This window comes from Onychomys torridus, chromosome 6 (genome assembly GCF_903995425.1).
Source record: "Onychomys torridus chromosome 6, mOncTor1.1, whole genome shotgun sequence".
Taxonomy (NCBI): domain Eukaryota; kingdom Metazoa; phylum Chordata; class Mammalia; order Rodentia; family Cricetidae; genus Onychomys; species Onychomys torridus.
In genome coordinates this window covers 81,682,910-81,705,173 of record NC_050448.1, presented here as the reverse complement: position 1 = coordinate 81,705,173, position 22,264 = coordinate 81,682,910, and the positions used below count along the sequence as shown (strand labels likewise).

The 22,264-nt window shown below is 43.8% G+C and overlaps 1 protein-coding gene across 1 annotated transcript; it reads right to left on the bottom strand.

The window, feature by feature from the left end:
* Positions 1-647: 647 nt before the first annotated feature.
* Positions 648-21,446, bottom strand: Lamtor5 (late endosomal/lysosomal adaptor, MAPK and MTOR activator 5). The gene is made up of 6 exons (XM_036191373.1): positions 21,336-21,446; positions 7,102-7,162; positions 6,673-6,925; positions 5,804-5,865; positions 3,054-3,171; positions 648-1,090 (listed from the first exon to the last, which is right to left on the bottom strand). The coding sequence occupies exons 1-6, from the start codon at positions 21,444-21,446 to the stop codon at positions 1,030-1,032; spliced, it is 666 nt and encodes a 221-aa protein (XP_036047266.1). The 3' UTR covers positions 648-1,029.
* Positions 21,447-22,264: the final 818 nt, after the last annotated feature.

Below are 22,264 nucleotides of genomic sequence, written 5' to 3'. Positions count from 1 at the left end.
CACAACAGATTTGGCAGTGGTGCAGATAAAAACTGGGGCATGTAGTGGGCAGCTGTTCCAGCTTTGACCTGCAAGTACTACCCCCAGTGAGGCTTCTGGTAGCTGTCAGCCTACCTACGGCCTGCCCCTGAGGTGGGGCATAGATGGGAGCCCTTAAGACTCGAGATCCAGATGTGCAGGCTCTCTTGGTTCCTGGTAATCCTGGATGCTGGATGGTAGACCAAGCAGAGCTCTCCAGAGAACACCCCCCAAAAAGAATGTAGGCCCTTGTTCAGATAGTGACTATGCTAATCCCTCAGCATTTGTTACACAAATGTAAAAACAGGGCACATTACATGTAGGACAGTGTTATCAGGAAACCCATTTTTGTGTACACTAAAGGATGAATTTAAATAGAGGGTAAGAGTACCTACTGTATTATATAATGAGAAATAGTTTCTTATCTCATTAAGGACATATTACCTATGTCACTTAGGTTAAAGGAAATGTTTGGTCCATGCACCCTTGTATAAAAACACAGACATTTCAAGGAACTTCTGGAAAAGGTAGTTTGGGATAACGATCTTTTTGGAAAAAAAAAAATCACAATTCAATCACTGAGAACATAAAAGTGAGCATGAAGTGCTTAAAGAACCAGAAAAGAAAACTTTCCTCTAAATGGATTTATTGACCACAACGAAGTTCTATATACAAAGTGACCTGGACCTTGGTGACAAATGCCGATACAGGATGCAGGAGTAGGAAGCAGGAAGTCCGTGAGTTGGAGGTCAGCCTGGGCTACACAGTTCTAAGCAATGAGGGCCTGCAATACTGGACTGCAGTGACTGTCTCCAAAGAGCAAAATGACAAAAGCCCAAACAAAACACCTGCAATCCTTTCCACTAACATCTTGTAACTGGCTGTCACATGGATAACAAAGTCCACATTTAGGTGAAGGGCCTAACTTCTGGACCTTTCCCAGCCACACAAGTGAACGGACACAGGAGGCCTGAATCCCTAGGCAGGCTGCCGGAGAAGTGACGGGAGGTGTCAGGAGGCCATTTTGTGCACTGCCACTGTGATGCCATCGTGTTTCTGGATCATAATGTTCCTGAAAGGCAAAAAGGAAAATATTCAGCAAATTCCTAATAGATGGGACTTAAGACATTTGGTTTAAGATATAAGACAACAGCTTTATATATATAAAATCTAAAAACAAGTATGAACAGCTGCTGTTGAGAAATGGCAGCCACAAACCCCTACTTCCATAACCTCTGCCATGCTTTTCCCATCCATAAAGGGGACTGCACTCTCAAACTGAGACAAATCTTCCTGTGAGCAGAAAAGAAAGTAAATCAACAGCATATATGGGCATGAAACAGTTGAGAATTATGGGAAGTCTGTAACATAAAAATGAAATTAACCCTTACCCTTACTACTCAACATGGTCCTGATTTTTTTTTTTTCTGGAGGTTTTTGTTGGTATTGTTGGAGTTAGAATCTAGGACCTTGAATCACTAGTCTAGCCTCCTGGTTCTATTTTTCGATTAAAAACAATTCTTTTTTATTCATGTGTGTGTCTGTGGGTGCCATATGTGCATGGGTGCCTGAGAAGGCTAGAAGAGGAGGTATCGGATCCTCTGGAGTCAGAGTTACAAGTGGTTGTGAGCAGCCAAATGTGGGTGGTAGAAATTGATGCAGGTTCTCTGGAAGAGCAGTATATGCTCTTAACCAGCCCTAATTTTTATTATTATGTTACTTATTTTTTGGTGTATGTATGTGTGCCATTGCTTGCATGTGGAGGTCAGAGGCTAACTTCAGTCTGTTCTCCTTTGACCATGTGGGTTGCAGGGAGCGAACTTGGGTCATCAGGCTGTTTACAAGCGCCTCTGCTTGCTGAGCTATCTTGCCGGCTCCTGGTTCTAATTTTAACCTGGTTATATATTATATATACATACTTAATATATTAATATTATATATTAATATCCTCTTCATTCCCATCCCCCAAACTGATTAGAGTATGCATTTTTAAAAATGATTTATTTACTTGCATTGGTGCATCTGTATAAGGGTGTTGGATCCCCTGGAACTGGAGTTACAGACAGTTGTGAGCTGCCATGTGGGTGCCGGGAACTGAATCCAGGACCTCTGGAAGAGCAGCCAGTACTCCTAACCACTGAGCCATCTCTCCAGCCATAGTATGCATTTTTTAAGGTTAATTTTTATCTGTGTCTGTGTAAGTGTGCACATACCTATATACATGCATGGAGGTCAAAAGGTGTTGTTGTCCTCTGTTGCCATGTACCTAGTCCTTTGATGCAGGTTCTTGTCCCTGAACCTGGGACTCCTTTTCTCTGCTAGACTGGAAGTCAGTAAGCCCCAGCAATCTTCCTGTCTCTGCCCCTCCATCTCTCAACTTGGAGCTGAGGTTAAGGTATTTGTGGGGATGCCCAGCTTGCTACATGCTGCTGAGGTGCTAGAATTTAAACTCAGGACTGTGGATCAAGCTCTCATCTTAAACACTGACATCTCTCTAGCCCATATAGTTTTAGATTCTTAACTTTATTCATTTACCATTTTTATAAAGACCTTTATCTTGGAATATCTTTAACATTTATATTATTTTAGAGAATTCTATTCAACTAATAATTTTTTGTTTTTACTGTTTCCCAATTTGTTTTTGGCAAATTGGCAGCTCATTTTTTCTTTCTTTCTTTCTTTTTTTAAGAATTTTACTTTTTTTTTTTTAAAGATTTATTTATTTATTATGTATACAGCATGTATGACTGTAGGCCAAAAGAGGGCGCCAGATCTCATTATAGGTGGTTGTGAGCCACTATGTGGTTGCTGGGAATTGAATTCAGGACCTCTGGAAGAGCAGCCAGTGCTCTTAACCTCTGAGCCATCTCTCCAGCCCCCTTATTGCTTATTTTAATGAAGGCCTGTCATGGGGCCTGCATGCCCACTGGCCCTACGGTATACTGATTAAGGAACTACTACTGATGGACACAGGGGAAAGCCCAGTCAAGTTTTTCTAAACAGAAAGAAAGGGGTGTGTTGTGATATATACTCACCCATTATCTGATTCTAAACAGACCACAGGAATATCAGTGGGGTCAGAGGTTAGCTTAGCTGCTTGCTGGGCTAGAACAGATATCACTCCAGCATGCTCATCTGACAGGGTACCACGACCTAGAAAACAGGGATGAAATTGTTACCTAAGTGTCTAAAAAGGAATATAAACCTATAGTGTAGTATCTCCTACTGAATTATTCAGGAAAAAGAAACTTAGCTCATAGCCTTTTAGGTTAGGCACGACCATGAAATGATTTTCCCTACCTGATATTCAGCTGATCTCATCAGTGAGGAAGTCTGTCAATTGTTCTTAAATCAGTAAAGTTGTAAATAGCATGCAGTTTTCAGTTGACCCTGTCACCATACTATCTCTAAACATCTTCTCAAGCATATAAGAAAGATGGAATTCAAATCAATGATGATCACACATTTATTTTATAGGAATTATGCTGAAACCAAGAAATTTAAAGGTGAGAGTGTCTCAATGTGGGTAAGGGACTTGTTGAAACTAATTCCTTATGGGAAATCTGATTTTCTAAGCTCAACCTCAATGAACAAGTCATTATTCAGAAAGTTCTGCTGTAAGATCACCTTGCCAGCATATGTGAGGAACTGTAAGCAATTATTTCTGCCAGCATAAGCTAGCTGGGCTATTTTCAAATGTCTCAAGGATTCTTTACTATTGCTTGGGCATGTGTTATTAACTAAATCATGTCCTAGATACTAAATGTAACCACTAAGCTTACAACAGATCCCTGAAATAAAGGCAGCAAGAGCTTGCTTACATCTGAAACTAAGGTAGTAGACAATATACCATCCTGGCAGAAAATCTGGCTTCACTATCATTACATAAAAAAGCCCACAGGTCAAAGTGCAGCCTGAAGGTCTACAGCAAATAGTAACTTCACACCTTGAAGGTTTCACTTACTCAGTTTTAGAGTCTCACATGAGAATTTAAACATTTTCCATTAGTGACCTGGCGAATGCTTCAAGAAATTTACCTTTGTTCCAAATGACTGGTTTTTGTAGATGACATAACCTTATTATCTCTGTCTGTTACTATACCAGCAAAAGTTCAGACTCTAAAAAGGCCTCCATTCGTTATAATAATTCCTAGGTTTACGAGTTTCTGACATTCATTAACTTCAGTCTTTAGCTATTTGTGGTGATATTTTATTTGTGTTTTAATAGACAAAGCTTGCCTGGAGATCAGAGGAAAAAGGCCATTGTAACTAAACGAAGTCAGGCTGCAGTAGCACATGCCCTTAATCCCACCACTTGGCAGGCAGGATCTCTGTGTTCAAGGCCACACTGGAAACAGAGCCAGGTGTGGTGGCACACGCCTTAAATTCCAAAACTAGTTATCCATGGAGGTCTTGAGAACTGTACTGACAGACAGGAAGTGACAGAGCTGGGCAGAAAGAGGAAATGTTGTAGCTGGGTGGAGAGAGCAAATCAGACGGCAGAACAGCAAAGCATATAGGTGTAGGTAAACAGGAAGTCTCGGCATTTGGAAGCTGCAGAATTGGTGAGGTAAGGTTGGCTGGTGGCTTTCCCTATTTCCCTGATCTCTTCTAGGCTTTCACCCGTATATCTGGCTCCATGTTTTTTATTTAATAAGACCATTTAGAAATTCATCTACAGCTCTTCATTTTTTTTTTTTTCTTTTCAAGACAAGATTTCTCTGTGTAGCCCTGGCTGTCCTGGAACTTGCTTTGTAGACCAGGCTGGCCTGGAACTCACAGAGGTCCGCCTGCCTCTCAAGTGCTGAGATTAAAGGCGTGCCCCCCCCCCCCCCCACTATTTACCTTTCTGGACTTTGTTTCTTATCTGTAATTGCTACAGTTTATTGAACATCACATCTTGGTTCTGCACTGAGTGTTTTAAGCTTTGGAGGCAGCTAAGGAATCCTACCTCAACCATTCATTAGTTGTAAAACCTTGGGCAAAGTACTTAATTAAGCTCCATATTTTAATTTCTCTACCACAAAAGGCTTTTCTGAGGAATATTCATGTTTGTACAATGTAAAATACTAAGAACTGTGTCTAGCCAGGTGTGGTGGTGCACACTTTTATTCCTAGCACCTCAGGGGGCAGAGGCAGAAGGATCTTCGTGAGTTCCAGGCCAGCCTGGTCTATATAGTGAGTTCCAGGCCAGCCAGGGCCAAGCAGAGTAAGAAAAAAGAATGGTGCCTGATACTTAAGAGTCCAACACATGTAATTCTTCATTTGTTGCATCATCAAATAACCCAACGAAGAAGGGGGGGGGCGACGGGGGACAGGACATGACACTTCTGTTCTGGGCTCACGTTGCTAGCAGACAGAATAGGAGAATGGGGTTAAAGTCAGATGTGTCTTAACTGTAAAGTCCCTACTTTTACTGACACTAAGTTAAGAGGGGCTGTATTAACAGCTAGCCTCATCTATTTTTCAGAGTTATTGAAGCAATTAAGGAAATAACATGGCCTGACAGACAATCCCTGCATATGGAATGCATTCAGTAATGATTACTCTTTATCTAAAGCCCTTTTCTAGACCACGTGAAAATTACTCAAAACCACTTTAGTAGGGACAGTTGTAGAACCGGGAGGAACATTTCTGCCTTTTAAAAACAACTGAAAGGCTTCAATTATCTAGTCTTACTTGGAGGTATTCTCTATGCTCAAAAAGTAACAGGAATAAAGCTAGAAAATAGTAACAAAGTAAAACTCCCAGTGAACCTCAAAGGGAGGCTGGTATGAGACACTTACAGCCCAGATTAAGTCCTTGTGAATCTGTGCACAGGACTCCAACAATGGATGGATTCTTCATTCTAATTTTAGGAGCACAAGAAAGACGAGCCAGATGATGTGAAGAAATACTTAAATTATTGTAGTACAAATAAGCTTTCTATGCATTAAGTATTAAGCACTTCAAATCAGACTTTTTTTTTTTAAACTAAAAAAGAAAAAGAAAAACTGTGAATGTTAAGAAACCATTTTCTCACAACGGACTGTGCCAGGTACCTCTGGGCTTCTGAGGGCCACAAACACTGTAGTTATCTATAGGGTTTTGTCCTTGGTGTATAAGCATGCTCCAGGATAGCAACTCATTTCAAATAACTGTTAAAAATCTTAAATAAAAGGAACTGCTCCTGGAGGGGATTATGAAGCTAAAGGGGGAGGCGCCTCCTTGTGAGCCACTTTACACTTCCCAATTTTAAATGTTACAGAGATAGCCGAAAAACTTAATGGATGTCTTTACTTCATAAGCACCAAGTAATCGATGAGTGACGCACGCGGGAAGATATGCTTGTGCATTTGCATGGCAGCGCTCAATTTAGCACATCTGGTACATCCTTCCCCCACTTAATCCTTTTCCCAAACTTCTGAAGAGCTACTCGGACCCTATGGACGATTTCGAGGCGACAGGTGATTCGGGCCCCTCTCGCTTGGGCCCGCAAGACTCTTGCTCCACAAGGAAGCGTACAGAGCCTGCGAAACTTTACTTGGAGTCACCCGCGGCCCGGACTCTGCCCCGAGGCGCCCCAAACGTTTCCGCGGACACGCGCAGTCCATGCCACTGGTCCCGCTCCAGCTCCCCGGTCCGGAGCGCAGGACTAGCTGCACGCACTACTCACGTGTCCTCCAAATGCTGCTCCAAAGTCGCTTCCATCCCGCCCGCTATCGGCCCCAGTGCTAGACCCCACAGCAAAACGCTTCCTGCCTCAATGAAAGATTCGGTCATGTGATTTGAGCAAGGCGGGCGCCCGGACGGTGTCTCCAGAGGGACTAAATTCAGCGCGGCGCTGCGTCCGCGCTCTTTACGGAACGTTATAGCTGCTGCTGCGACGTGACCCACGCGGTGGCTGGTGTTCGGCTCACGGTCCCGGGCTTTCAGGTTATTTTCACCCTCAGGGAGGTCTTCAGTCGGGCCTCAGGGCCTCTGTTCCTGCCTTAGCACTTGGTCTTAGTGATTTTTAACCTTTGGATTTCAGTTCAAAGGACTCCCAGCCCTAGCCAAAGTTGGACTTTTTACAAGTAACCCCGCAGGTTTGACAAGGTCTCACCTGGCAGTAAGGCAATCACCAAGAAGACACAGGACCCTTGGGAAGGGGTGCACACGCGGCTCTAAAGGAAGAGATGGCACAGGTTGAAACCCTAAAGTGGGTGCTGGGGAAGTGTCAGAATCTTAACATGTCAAGACATTGGTAGCTTCTTTGCTCACCTGGGCTGGCCTGGAATTCTGGGTCCTCGAATTTACTGCCGTGCTCCACCACACTTAGTTTGCGTTGATACTTCTACTAACTAGGGCTTAGAAAGTTTTAGGAGAAAGTAGGTTTCAGTTTTAGGTGATAATGAAGACCAAGTATTACTACTTTAAAGTAACTTTAATTTTTAAAATTTATATTTCCTTTTTGTTGTTTTGGAGACAGCATCTCATATAGCCCCATTGCCCTCAAATTTGCAATGTATCTGAGGCTGGCCTTGAGCTATTGATCCCTGTGCCTTCAGCTCTCAAATGCTGGGATTATGCCAACATGCCTGGTTTAAAAACTTTAGAATAAACTAACCACCCACAGCCCTACTGTCCAGAGATGGCAGTTCCATAAGGATGTTTTGGAGAATATCTTTTCCATATGGCTGTCTTTGCAAATGTATTATTTCTAATATTTTTAAAAGCAAAATCAACATACATACTGTATATACAATTCTGAATTCCGTAGCAGGCCTTCTTCACAGAATTTATTATAAATACCTTTTCATGACAGTAATTATTCATTTACTTTGTTTGCAGTAGTTGTTATTATAGCCACACCTAAAGTGAGTTTACTGTTCACTAGTGACCAGTTCAGTTGCTCTTGGGTCATCGTTGTGTCCCCCACCTCCATCCTACCCCTGGCGGTGCCATTGCAGTGATGGTTGAGTATTCTTATACCCAGATATTGTGCCTTTACATTTTTTCCTATGGTTAGTTACTGGAAATAGAATTATTGGGTCAAAAGGTATGGTCATTTTAAAGAATATGTATGCATATTATTCCCCAGAAAAATAGTGCAGATTTACACTCAGAAGCTTTGATGAATATGGGAGTGTACCCATGGCTCCCCACTCTCCATTCACCTCTACCTCCTTCTGTGCAGTATGCCTTGCACTAAGTCTCCTCCAGAAACCTGACCTGGGGCATTTCCTCAGTCCTGTTTCTAATCTGGTACCCATAATATAAGGGGTCAAAACCTAGTCCTTGAATTTGGAGTCTGCTCATTACTGGATTGTTAAAATGAAGCTTGCCAATTGATTCTATTTAAGAAGAAGAAAAAACAGAATGAAACACTGCAGGGCAGGCTTACTTCTGACATGTGATTCTTCTGCCTCTGCCTTCCTAATGCTATAATGCTGTTATGCAGGTGTGAGCTACCATGTTTGGATATGCTTCCAGAATTATGTGTTTGTATGTATGCTCATGTGTGTCCTGATGTATGTGTATGTTTGGGATCAATGTGTTTACAGCTATATAGTGTGTGCCTGTGGAGGTGGAGGTCAGAGGTCAGCCTCAAGTCTTGTTCCTCAGGTGCCATTAACCTGGTGTTTTGAGACAGTGTCTATCACTAGTCTGGGACTTTGATTAGGCTAGCCTAACTAGCCAGCTAGCCCCAGGGATCTTCTGGTGTCTACCTGCCTCATTACAAGTGTGTGACACCATGGCCAGGCAGTTATCCATTAGCCCTGGACACTAAATCAAAGTCTTCATGTTTGCAAGGTAAGAATGCTGACGGAGCCATCTCCTCAGCTCCTGGTTCTAGAATTTTAACTTTCTTAGGATTCCAATTTGTGTGTTGTAATTTGGGCTTTTGGGGTGCATACTTTGGAGAAATTACCTGAGTTATAGGTTAATACAATGTGGGATATCCAAATTTTAGAACATCAGTTTAAAGATAATCTTAAAAGATAGTATTAGAGGGTTGGGGATTTCTCGATCCTCAGCTCAAAAAAAAAAAAAAAGTAGTAGAGTTGCACACCATAGGACTTGCGAGGCTGAGGCAGGAAGGGTGTAAGTTCCAGGCTCACCTGGGATTCACATTAAGACTTTGTGTTTAAAAATGTAAGTATTGCTGGGTGGTGGTGGCGGCACAGTTTTGATCCCAGCATTTGGGAGGCAGAAGCAGGCAGATCTCTTGGAGTTTGAAGCCAACCTGGTCTACAGAGTGAGTTCCAGAACAGCCAGGTCTGTTACACAGAGAAACCCTGTCTCAAAAAGCCAAACAAACAAACAAACAACAACCACAACAAAACCAAAAGGTAAGTGATATGATTCCAAGCAAAGTTTGCCCCGGTTATCTGAGAGAACCTGCTCCTTGCCAACTCTATGCTTGTGGAAACAGTATCAGTTCTGCCTCTCTGTGGTCCCAAGGGGTTAAAAATGTTACTGGGTTAAGACTCCTCAGCTTAGCCTTTCTGTTTTGTTTTGTGGTGCCGAGGAGCCTATCTAAGACCTTGATGATGCTAGGGTAATTACTCTACCACTGAGCTCTACCCTGGGCCCAGTTCTGGCTTTCTAAACCTCCACCTCACTGTCCAATATATATAATATGAGTCACATTTGTAGTTTTAAATAACCTGGGATGCACATAAGAAAACAGAAGAAATTTTGACACAGTTTTGTGTATCTAAAAAGTCATTTCAACATCTAATTGATTTTTTAAACAGATATTATTTTTCCCCCGTCTTAAATCGTTAAGATATGAAGTATATTTTGCACTTTACCACATTGCAGTTCAGACTGACCACATTTCAAGTAGTCAGTAGCCTTGGGTGAACACTGGCTCCAGTATTGGTGACTATATCTCCAGGGTATCTCAGATGATCTCAAAGACAGATAAATGATTAACGGGTTTTCAGAAAGGCTACAAATTAAGCCACATTTTTTTTTTTTTTGAGCTGAGGCTCAAATCCAGGGCCTTGCGATTGCTAGGCAAGCGCTCTACCACTGAGCTAAACTCCCAACCCATTAAGCCACTTCTTAAGGTTTTAGGGGTTTAAGTTTGCAGGGGTGGGGGGGACAGGAAGAGGAGGGTATTCGGTATGTGGGAGGTGACAAGGGACAGGATATTGTCTCCTTCTCTGTCTTGCTTCCCTTTTGCCCCCACAGGTGGGTGGAGTAAAAGAAAAGCTGTGGGGTGAAGTGAGGGGCTGGGGACTGGGGTGGTGCTTATTGAGGTGTCTGTGGATTTCTTTCTACTTTCCTTAGCATTCAGGGTACTTGATTACTTTTCTCAGTTTTGAATGCTGGAAACCATTTCTAGAATGATGGGGGAAATCCCAAATACCCATATCAGAACCCTGGTCTCACTAAGTTGGAGTTTTTCATGTGTTTACTTTGCAGAAGTGGAAGGAATGCCTTCTCTCTCTTTGCACACAAGGCTGGCAGAGAAACAGAAGCTGGCTAATCGCTTCCTGGGGAGACCCCCCTCCCAGGGGTTTCTCTGTGTAACAGCCCTGGCTGTCCTGGAATTCATTTTGTAGACCAGGCTGGTCTCGAACTCAGAGATCCATCTGCCTCTGCCTCAGAGTGCTGAGATTAAAGGTGTGTGCCACCACAGCCACCCGGCGTGACTTTTTAATGTCTATGTTTGCACACAGAAACAGGTTTCCTTGTGGTGATGTTAGAACACTCTCTCCCCTATCTCCCTGCTCTGACTTTTTGTACCATTCCATCCTCAATAGGCCAGAGTCTGCTCTTCCGTTATATTTATCTATCACCTTCCCTCTAGTCCTTCCTTCAAACATATTCCCTCCATCTCCTTGTTAGAGGAAATTCTAGAAGGCATCCTTTGGGGAAAAGAACTATATAAATAAAAAAACATTAAGTCCTTAACTTCAATTTCTTTGATGTCTTCCCTCTCCCCCAAACAAGCTCTGAGAAATGAAAGTTCCTGGTGGGTACAGCAGAGAATCCCAACTGAGAATGGGAAGGAGGTACTGGGGTGGGATCCCAGATGTTACATACTGTCTTGGTGCTGTTTCCTCTGCCTTGACCCCTGCGGAGTCTTCCTGAGGGACTGACTGAGGTACAGTGTTGGTGGGCCATGGTGGCACTCCCCTGTAAGGCACTCAGGGTTTCAATAAAGTTGAGGCCTACCGAGACTGCCTAGTAAGTTTGAAGACAGCCTGAATTACATAGAAAGATCTTTAATGGTGGGTCTAGCTGTCCTCTGGGAGCAGAAAGATGTGCTCTCCCAGGGCCACCCACATTGGCCTTTGGACCCAAGTGCTTAGTCACAGGCCTTCGGTGCAATGAGCCATAATGAGCCACTAGGGGGCACCAAGACCACAGAAAGCTGCACAGTGAAGAGCCTAAGAGCGCAGCGTGTGTGTGTGTGTGTGTGTGTGTGTGTGTGTGTGTGTGTGTGTGTGTGATGAGAGTCGATTTGAATAAGAAAATCTGCCTCTTCAGGTTGATGATGATCCAGATGATGCCACCCATGAGAAAATAACAGCGCCGAATGGTAGCTGTAGACATCAGTCTGTGTCCACGGGAGGAGCTGAACTACATAGCTTTATTATGCCAAGTGAGATAGTCCTATTAATTTTATTATTAGATTTTTCTATCTAAAGCTATACATTCTATGTAAAATTATAAAATGCAGTGAGAAAAAAAAAGTCAGCTGATGCTCTAGCCCTAACTCCAATGACTTTAATAAAGGATGAAGTAGAACAGGACAGGAAGGGAGAAAGGGGAGGGGGAAGGCATGTCACAAGGATTGCCCAAGTCTTGCTAGTTCACTCTGAAATGCAGCAGAGGGCCCTGGTGGGGGCTGGGGACTGGAGGACAGGGTGTCCTGATGGCTGACTGTGGCCACCACTGAGACCTGACACTTAGTATAAAGCTTGTCTCCTGAACATGGTATAAATGCCATTAGTGGTTTGTATGTAGGAGCCGGCAGCTATGCGCTGAGCAGCTCACCCTTAATCCCCACATTCTCACTCTCTCTTTTTTTAAATGGTAGCTAATATTGCTATCTCCCTCTTATAGTTAAAAACACAAAGCTCAGAAGACAGTGCAGTGTGTGAGCTGGGTGTGCTCTCACACAGTTATACTCCCAGAACTCTGGAGGCACAGCCTACATGTTTGAAGCTAGTCAGTTCTAGATAGAGTTCCAAGCCAGCCAGGGGTACACAAAGAAACTTGTCAAAACCATAATGAAACTGGCCAGTTCAGTGTCATCCTGCTTGAAGATGATGGTGCCAGAGTGTTACCTTCCCTCCTACACGGCCCCAGGCTGCCTAGAACCTGTCCTAGAACTCAGGGGCAGAGGTAGTGGAAACCCAGTCCACATCTCTTGCTCTAGGCAAGAAATATGAGAGTCAGAGAGGAGAGGTGTCTAATGTACACCTTAAGCCTCATTTGGACCAGGAGCTCCAGTCTTCCACTCCTAGCATGCTGCCTGGTGCTATGAGCCATAGTTAAACCTGCTTCAGAGAAATGCACTGTTGAACATTTATTTCCCCCAAATTCACATGTGAGGAGTCTAACGCCCAAGTACCTTAGAATGTGGCCTTGTTTGGAGACAGGGCCTTTAGAGAGGGCAATCAAGTTCGCATGAAGCCATTAGGGCAGGTCTTATCCTTGTGTAATTGACATCCTGATATAGAGACATGTACAGGGGAAAGACAGGCTCTAGCTATGAGATGTCTGTAAGCCAAGGAGAGAAGCTCTGAGCAGAGCTCTTTCTCACAGTCCTCAGAAGGAAACTACTCTATTTTCAAAACCTTGATTTGAGGCTTCTATCTTCCAGATTTGTGGGTAAACCACCCAGTTAGTGGTTCATTATAATAGCATCCCTGGGGAATGAGTACATTCACGTATCCAGGAAGTCACTGAGTGACTTTTTGTTAACAGAAGGACTAGTTGGAAAGATTGCCCTCCCAGAGACCAAAGGGGAGAGCAGATGAGCTTCCCAGCTTGCTCACTAGAATAGTCTTTGGCTAAGATAATTTTCTTCCATTGGACATTGGCCAACAGTGGTGACATGACCTATTTAACTCAGGCTTTGAATCTTTAAAAATTTTTATGGACATATGTGCTTATGCATGTGTAGGGGTGTATGGTGTATGTGTGTGTGTGTGTGTGTGTGTGTGTGTGTGTGTGTGTGTGTGTGTGAGAGAGAGAGAGAGAGAGAGAGAGAGAGAGAGAGAGAGAGAGAGGTGGTGTCATCCTCAGGAACCTTGTCTACATCCTTTGAGACAGCATCTCTTGTTGGCTTGGAGCTCATCAACTAGGCTAGGCTGGCTGGATTCTCCTGTCTCTGTCTCTCATTACAAGCATGTACCACCATGTCCAGCAGTTTTACATGGGGATGGGGGTTGAACTCAGCTCCTCATGCTTGCAAGGCTTTACCAGTGAACCATTTCCCCATCCCTTTGAACCTGTTTTTTATCTGAGCCTCAGCTAAATAAGGTACTCAATAAATGTGTATTGGGGAAAACAGGCTGATGGCTGCTCTTCCCCAAGCTTCTCCAAGCCACAGAGTGGTCAGGGAGTAGGGTATGGGGCTGTCAGTGAATGAAGGATAAAGTTGGGCACTGTATCCTAAAGCTGAGCTGAGTCTCGATTCTAGAAGACACAGTGAAATACATTTTAGATGAGTAAAGGTGGGCTAAGAACATTTCAGGACAGGAAGCTATCTTCCAATTGCTTTATTAATTTTGCTCCCGAGGATAAATGAGATACAGACTTCTATATCCAAGCCTTCATTAGATGTCCAGTTAATGCAACCATGAAAAATGGGAATGAAGCCCTTATGAATAAAAAGATGATCAACACCAGCATAAAAAAGTTGCAGACTAGAGAAAAGACAGTTTAGGGGAGCTGATAAAATACCCTGGCCTTAATTAGACTGTCTGCATCACATATCAAATCAGACTTAATGTTAAGATTTATTGGCCTGGAATTGGGTAAGTGAAATGAGTTCTTGAAAATAAATGGAAAAGAACTCACCTGTATTAAATGTGTTTTCAGGCAGGCCTGTGCACTGTGCCAAAGCAGGCTATGTTTGCTTTGGCTATGTGCCACTCTACCGGGGACATGCCTCTTGTGGGTCCAAGGTGGGTTTCAGAGATTCCATCTGTGGGGCAACAATGGGTACCATTGTCATCTAGCCCTGCTGTTGCCCTAGCAGAATCCTTGATGGACAGAGAAATATCCCCATGTCTTTATCTCATCACCCACTCTTTCAGTAAGGAATAGTAATAGGAATTCTTCCCTCAGAGAGGGAGATGCTGTAAAACACTGGTTCTCAACCAGTTTGCAACCCCTCTGACAAACCTCTATCTCCAGAAATACTTACATTATGATTCATTACAGTTATGAGGTAGCAATAGAAATGATTTTTTGGTTGGGGTTGGGGTTCACTACAATGTGGGGAAAAGGGTCAAAGCATTAGAGAGGTTGAGAACTACTACTGTACAGACAAGAACTGTTCAGTTCCGCCCACTCCACCATGGAGCAAAGTATGTTTTCTTCCTGGCTGCCACAGTCTACCCTACAGTCCACATTTGCTTCAAAGAGTTATCTGTTATCACAGCATCTCATGCCTGTATGCTACTTAGACAAACTCATAACTCACACAAGGAACTCAGTACATTCCTGGTCTTTCCTCTAAGCTTTCAGGGTCCAGGAGAATCAGGGAAGCCTCCACAATGGTCAAGAGCAGAGAAGGCGGCAGATGTTCTTTCTTTTGTTATATTTTATTTTTGAGGTAGGGCCTTACTCCTGTAGCCCTGGCTGACCTGATTGAAGTAGGGCTTTTGACAGGCCTCCTACTTCTGCCTCCCAAGTGATGGATTACAGGAGGGTGCCACCACACCCAGCAAGGCAGACACTCTTTCTAAAATGCTTAGCTGCTACAGATTCCGACTCTCAGATCTCAGTCTTAGTATCCGTGAACTTGATAGTCACTCTTGTATTTAGAGATGAAAGACAAGTTTTGTAAAGCATATCTATTCAAACCTCTTATTTCATTTTAAGCCTACAGTCATCCCAGGAGAGAGTTCCCAGGAGAGAGTTCCACCTCCATGTTGTGGATAAAGTAGCTGAGGGATGGCAAGGTTAACTGACTTGTCAAGGGCATAGAATGTGAAAGTGTTCAGGCTGTAGGACTCCCAGGCTGGGGCCATCTACCATTCAGGATGTTGATCCCAAGTGAGTCAGCCTCTCTGAAACTCTGTCTGCTCAGCCAGCTTCCATATCACAGACCAGTGAATCAGTCCCACAGAGTGGCCAAGGACTGACTGCCTTCTTATTTCCCTGCCCAGGAACCCAAGGATTTGAGCAGGTGCCTTCAGACACCACACAGTAAATCCATTGCCACATTAATTCTGGGCCATTGGCATTCTACTTTGGGAGAGAGTCTGAAGCAAGAGACTAATGTCTTATTGGTATTTAGGTTGCCAGAGGAGAAGTGAGACAAGTATAACCCCATCCATCAAGGTGGAGAGGGCTGATCTGAAAACAGTGGAGATCACTTTAAGGAATGTTTTTCATTCTCTGGACAAGAGAATATGGAATAAATCAGTCCTTCCAGGGTTGTGCTTGTCTCAGTTTGTATACTGTATATGCAAGCATAGTATTCCTCTGTTAATCACATGCCTGACTGTCCCAACAGCATAGTGCCATGTCTTTTATGAGCTGGGGAAAGTTTTGATCAGAGACATACAGCGAGTTTTCCCCTTGCTTCTTCCAGCATTGTGTGTGCTATTAGTTCTTTCTTCCTCTCCTATCCTCTTTCCCTTCCTCTCACCCTCCTTCCTTCCAGCCGTGTGTGTGTATGTGTGTGTGTGTGTGTGTGTGTGTGTGTGTGTATTGTTTCAGCCTTCTGAGTGCTGGGATTACAGGCAGGGGCCACCATGCCTGGTTGACATTGGCTTTTTTGTTTTTTGTTTTTTTTATGCATATACACATACAGATAGAAGAAGAACTACTCTGTTGCACTAAAGGAATAGCTAACATCTGTTAAGTGTTGATTATTGCCAACCACCAAATACACACACACACACACACACACACACACACACACACGCACACACACACATGCTATTGTATGTGTGTAGAGATCAGAAGACAACCTGCAAAGGTCTGTTTACTCCCTCTGTCATCTGGGGCTTAGGAACAGAATAGAGGTTGTCAGTCTTGGTGGCAAAGGTCTTTACCTGCTGACCCATATTGCCAGTACTGATATGGGCCCTTCTTGAGTTGTTTGTGTCATTGAAACAGGTCCTTCACAGCTTGTGGAACTCAGTCATGTTCTTCAGGCTCATAGTCAAGGTGCTGTGGGCATGCCTGACTGCTGAATGATTCCTATTGCCTCTCACCTCTTCTGTTGTCCTAAGTCACTTTTTAAAAAAGATTTATTTATTATGTATATAGAGTCCTGCCTGCAGGCCAGAAGAGGAAACCAGATCCCATTATAGATGGCTGTGAGCATCATGTGATTGCCGGGAATTGAACTCAGGATGTCTGGAAGAGCAGTCAGTGCTCTTAACCTCTGAGCCATCCCTCCAGCCCCTAAGTCACTTTTAATTTTGTCAGAACAAGGCCTCTTGCTGGCCACATTTGTAGTTTTGTATATTTGAGGGCTATGATGAACAAAACGAGGTGGGATTAATTAAAGCAAGAGAGAAAGTGATGTGACCAAAAGTGAGGTGGATACCAAATGCATGAGGCTGCACAGTCAGGACAATAGGGACCCCCTCCACACCTCCACACCACATACCATCTTCCTAAGCAATAGGAGGACACTCCAAGTTAATAAGAGAAAGTTTGGTGCAGTAGATACATAAGTTAACAACACGCTCATTCATCACCTTCACCAAGTCGTAAGAACTGTACAGGGGGCTGGAAAGATGGCTCAGAGGTTAAGAGCACTGACTGCTCTTCAAGAGGTCCTGAGTTCAATTCCCAACAACCACATGGTGGCTCACAACCATCTCTAATGAGAGCTGGCACCCGCTTCTGTGTACATAATAAATAAATAAATCTTTAAAAAAACTGTACAAAAGGTGTTTTTATATGATTGGCGACACAGCAGACTATTTTCACCAGCATCACCACAAACACAGAGTATGTTGTACTAAAATATTAAGATAACTGATGTCACTAGTTGATAGGCAATTTTCAGCAGCTGGTTGTCCAAGGTCAGCTAGTAAAGGGTAAAATCAGACATAGATGGTAGACTGCAAGCCTGCCACTCCTCATACACAGGATGTGCCAACGATGCATCTCTTGAAGTCGAGAGCCTTGTGTCTTCTTTCCACCCCACCCGTTTGTCCTTGACCAGCTTTAGCCAGCCTCACGCAGATCAAGGAGGAGGTACCCTTTCTTAGCCACCAAGGCTGAGGCGCAGGAGAGGGTCCTGGTCAGGGGTCTGGACAGCGAAAGCTCCAGTAGCAGTGGGCAAGCAAGGGTTTCAGCAGCTTGTAGGGCTCAGTGAGTTGAACGTCCTCCTGGTTGCTCCTGGAATGGATTTCTAGGAGAAGAGAAGAGACCATGGGCCATGGGAAACTGAGCAGCCAACATGTCTGGCCACAGCAAGTGTCTGACCATAGTGGCCTCTGAGAACAGATGCCCTGGCTGTGGGATAAAAAGCTTAGGGGACTACAACACTGTGAATTTAAAAAACCCTAAGCAATCTGCATACCTGATTTTCATACCAACTCTGGGGAGAAACAGCCTCCAGAGGAAAGAGCCTGGCTGGGGCGGAAGCCAAGCTCACTCCTGGAATGCAGGGCTCACTCATCCTCTCTCCTAATTAATGCTGCTTTGGATCTGACAGAGATGACTGCTCTGTCTCATGCTTGTTTGCTGCTTATCCTGTGATTGATGTTGGTAACATTTAAAGTCTGTCAGGAAATATTTCACGGATGCTCTGTGTGGTGGGTGGAAACAGCCAGGAAATGTGATTCCCTAGTTAAAGCAGAATGGGAGCTAGAGGGAATTGTGATGGAAAGGCCTAGAAGCTTGTGGGGTAGGGCAAGCATGCCCTGGGAGCTGGGGGAGGGGCTGGCAGCCCAGCAGAGAGGGAGCCATGGAACTCTCTTTTCTGGGCTTTCTGGTGAAGGTGGGCTCATCTGCGTTGACTGTTAGCTCCCGTTGGCTAAGACACAGGAGGTACAGGATGGAAACTTTGTTTCCTGCCATTCCCAGCATCTGAAATATGTGCCCCACACCCTGCTTCTCCTTACTAGAGCCTACGAATTCACAAGGCTGATCTCAAAGGAGATGGGCTTTTCAAATCTCTAACTTCCACAACACTGGACAGTACTGATAAAGCCCAGGGTTCGAGAGTTTAAAAAAAAACATGGTTCTACAAATATAAAAAGGATGCATGCCAAGGGCCTGGGGACTTAAGATCACAAAGATGGTTCGAAGTGCATTTGGGGGAGCTAGGTGTTTATAGGCATTTACAAGGAAACGCTAGAAACTAATTTCTAGCCTAAAAACAGAACTAGTTGATTATTTTTGCCAAGAATACCGAGATAATTCAGTGGCAAAGACAGTCTTTCACCATAGTGTTGGGAAGTTGTATATCCATGTGCAATGTACCAAGCTGGATCTGTTTACCGTATATAAAACCAAACTCAAAATGAATCTAAGATTAACATACATATTAAACCATGGAACTCTTACAAAACAAAACAAATCAAGTTGAAAATGTCATAGCATTGAATCGCCTGAGCTAACATGTGAGATCCAATGTGTAAGCAACAAAAGAGAAAATAGGTACATTGGGCCACATAAAAACTAACAACACTTTAGTGCATCAAAGGGCACTGTCAACAGAGGGAAAAGGCAACCCAATAATAGGGGAAAGCATTTACAAGTCATAAATCTAATAACAGCTTAATGTCCAGAATATCCAAAGAACTCCTAAAATTCAACAATGAAGTATTCAATCTGAAACATGGACAGAAAGCTTGGATAGGGATTTCTTCCAAGAAGGTATACAAATAGCCAACAAATATGGGCAGATGTTCAATATCACTCATCATTAAGGAATTGCAAATCAAGACCACAACCATCAGAATCATTACAGTACTATTAAAAAATCAGAAAATAATTAAGTGTTGACAAAGAGGTGGAAAAATTGTTGGTAAAATGGTAAGCCATCAGAGAGAATAATATAATGTTTCCTAAAAAAAAAATCTAACATAGGTTATTGAAGATTCTGTAATTCCATTTCTGAATATATGTAAAAGGGACTTGAAAGCAGTTTTGCACACATACTTGTGTATATCCACGTACATAGAATCATTATTTATAATAGCGCCTTAACTTGCTTTCTGTTGCTATGATAAGCACCATGACCAAAAGCAGCTTGGGGAGGAGAGGGTTTACTTCAGTTTACAGTTTATAGTCCATCATTCATGAAAGTCAGGGCAAGAACTCAAGGCAGGAACCTGGAGGCAGGAACTGAAGCAGAGGCCTCGGAGGAGCTCTGCTTACTGCCCTCTGCCCTACTGGCTTGCTCAGCCTGCTTACTTATACACCCAGGACCACCTGCCAGGGATGGCGTGGCTCCAGTGGGATGAGCCTTCCCAAATCAGTCATTAGTTTAAAGAATTGCCACATAGACTTGCCCATTGCTAATCTTACGGGGGCATTTTCTTAACCAAGATTTCCTCTTCCAAGAAGACCCTAGCTTGTGTCGGTTGACAAAAATACTAATCAGAACACTAGTTAAAAGATAAGAACACTCCAAGTGTCTACCAGTGGATGAATGAAAAAGCAAAATTGATGAATAACATACATTGGAATGTATTTTAGCCTTTAAAATGGAGGAAAATTCTCACATACACTACAACATAGTAGACACTGGGCTATGTAAAATAAACTAGTAATATAGAACAAATACCATCTAGTTCCCCTTAATATGAGGTACCTAGAATAGTCAGTAGTCAAATTCATAGAGACAGACTGCCAAGGGGATGGAATGGGAAGTTACTATTCGGTGGATGGAGTCTCAGTTTTGCAAGATGAAAATGCTCCATGAGGATTGGCCGTGATGGTTGCACCACACCGTGAATGTCCTTTATGCCACTGAACCGCACAGTGAAAAGTAGCTGCAGTGGGAACTTCTAGGTTACATGCATTTTAGCACAATTAAAAATTTAAAAAGTGAAACAAAACTGAAGAATCAAAAAACATCATCTTTGGTGTTATCTGCTCTATTATTCTGGTCACAGAATAATTTACATTTTTACTGGACAAGATCTACAAGGTAGCATACAGCTTCATAAAGAAGAGGCTTTGTAGCCTCGCAGGGAGATAGAGTCCCCGAGGTCATTATGCAGTCCTTGGGTAGGCTTGTGAAACAGTGCCCCAAATGAGGTTGGCAGCACACGAAGTTCTCTCCCAGCCTCATTGCCAGGGCTTGGATTATTAGTATTATTTTTTAACATCACAGTCATTTATGCTCCATTTTCCTCACTAGTCTCTTGGGGCTGGCAACTGTGTCTTACGTTCATCTTTGTCTCTTCAACTCATAACAGGCTTGTTAAATAGAAGGAGCAGCAGGGCAGTGAGCCAGGAACAGCAGGCCTGTGTCCCCTTTGTTTGTGTGACCTTGACTGGTCCTGTGAGCAACCGGTGCCCCCGCTTTTCTCTGCATCAAATGACAAGCTGGCACCTAAGTCCCAATTGCCCTGGTAGGCTCTGGGCTTTGAGATCCATCTCTCTGGTTCCTTCCAGTTGTACGGTGCTTGGGTTCTGGTTTGGTTTAACCATCTGCACAAAAAGGGCATTACTCAACACAAACACATAAACCAAACATAATGAACAGATGAGGAGCCTGTTTGAGACCCACAAACACCCGGAGGCATTTTTCTAGTTTTTCTTGAAAGAGACACCCTAGATACCACTTGAAGCCTGTGTCTGGCTCCTGGGCCAATGCAGGGGTGGGGTAGGGGTGAAGGCATGCATTTCTTGCTTTGCTAGCCAAGGAACAGCTGTTTGTTGGTGGCAGGAAGTCTTTTCCCAGAAGCCTGGGGGCCCTGGGTCAGCAGGCCCCAGATGGCAAGAAGCAGGAATCTGAGTCTGCCCTTGAGAAAGCAAATTACTGTCTTATTACAAATTCATGAGCCTCTCACTGCTGTTTTCAATTAAATTCTTGACAAATTCTGCCTGTTCCCTTTCTTGTTTTTCTTAAGGAGTCTGGGTGACACAGTCGGGAGCTCCAGGGAGCTCTTAGTGAAATTAATTTGAGTGCTTTGGAGCGAGATTTGGACGGCAGAGCAGAGCCGCCTGGACCTGCTCCTCTGGCAGGCGCCTTGGGGGCACTGTGGATGTTGCCACCTCTTCTTCTATGCTGTGCAGTGTCCTGAAAGGCCTTTGGGGCCGTGCATGGCTGCGTTCCCACATGTCCCCCTGCCCCTCGTCTTTTGTCCTGGTGCCTTGGAAGTCTAGCTACTTCACTTGGCCATGGGTCTCACTGGTCTGCAGGCACATCCACCTACCCGCTTGGACTGGATCCCCCACCCCTCACTCTCTCTCTCCCTGTCTCTCTGTCTCTCTGTCTGTCTCTCTGTCTCTGTCTCTCTCTGTCTCTGTCTGTCTCTGTCTCTCTGTCTCTGTCTCTCTCTCTTTGTCTCTCTCTCTCTCTCTCTCTCTCTCTCTCTCTCTCTCTCTCTCTCTCTCTCAGAAGCACTCACAGGGGTCTCAGAACATGTCTGCTGTCTGCATACTGAGACAAGTTCCAGATTTCTATGTTTTGGCTTACATTAGTCGTCGCCACAGAAGGATGCGGAGTCTTTCTGCTGGACTGGCTTTTGTTCTCTGTTCCCTCGGCTGTTCTGACAGTGAGGGAGTGTTAGCTCACTCCAGTCCCTGGTTCCCTGGGACTAGCCTTATTCCTCCCTAGACTTTCAGTCTCCACAAAGGAAACTGAGACTCTCTTCTTAACACTATCCACCTTTGGTCGGCTGCTAAGAACTTCTGCTCTGGAAACAGCAAAATTGCAGGTCTAGCCTTTTGTTTTAAGCATGTAGTACTTAACTGATTTAAGGGAAGACTAAATTAAAGGTCTGGAAGAGTTAAATAACGTGTCTAAGAATGTCAGCTAATAAAGACCCTAAACATGAGACTCTGAGCTCAGTTCTAAAGGACTCACATTCTGTTTTATGTTTTATTTTCCCTCCCTTTTATAATTATTTAAAATAAGATTTAATTGGTTTTAAGTG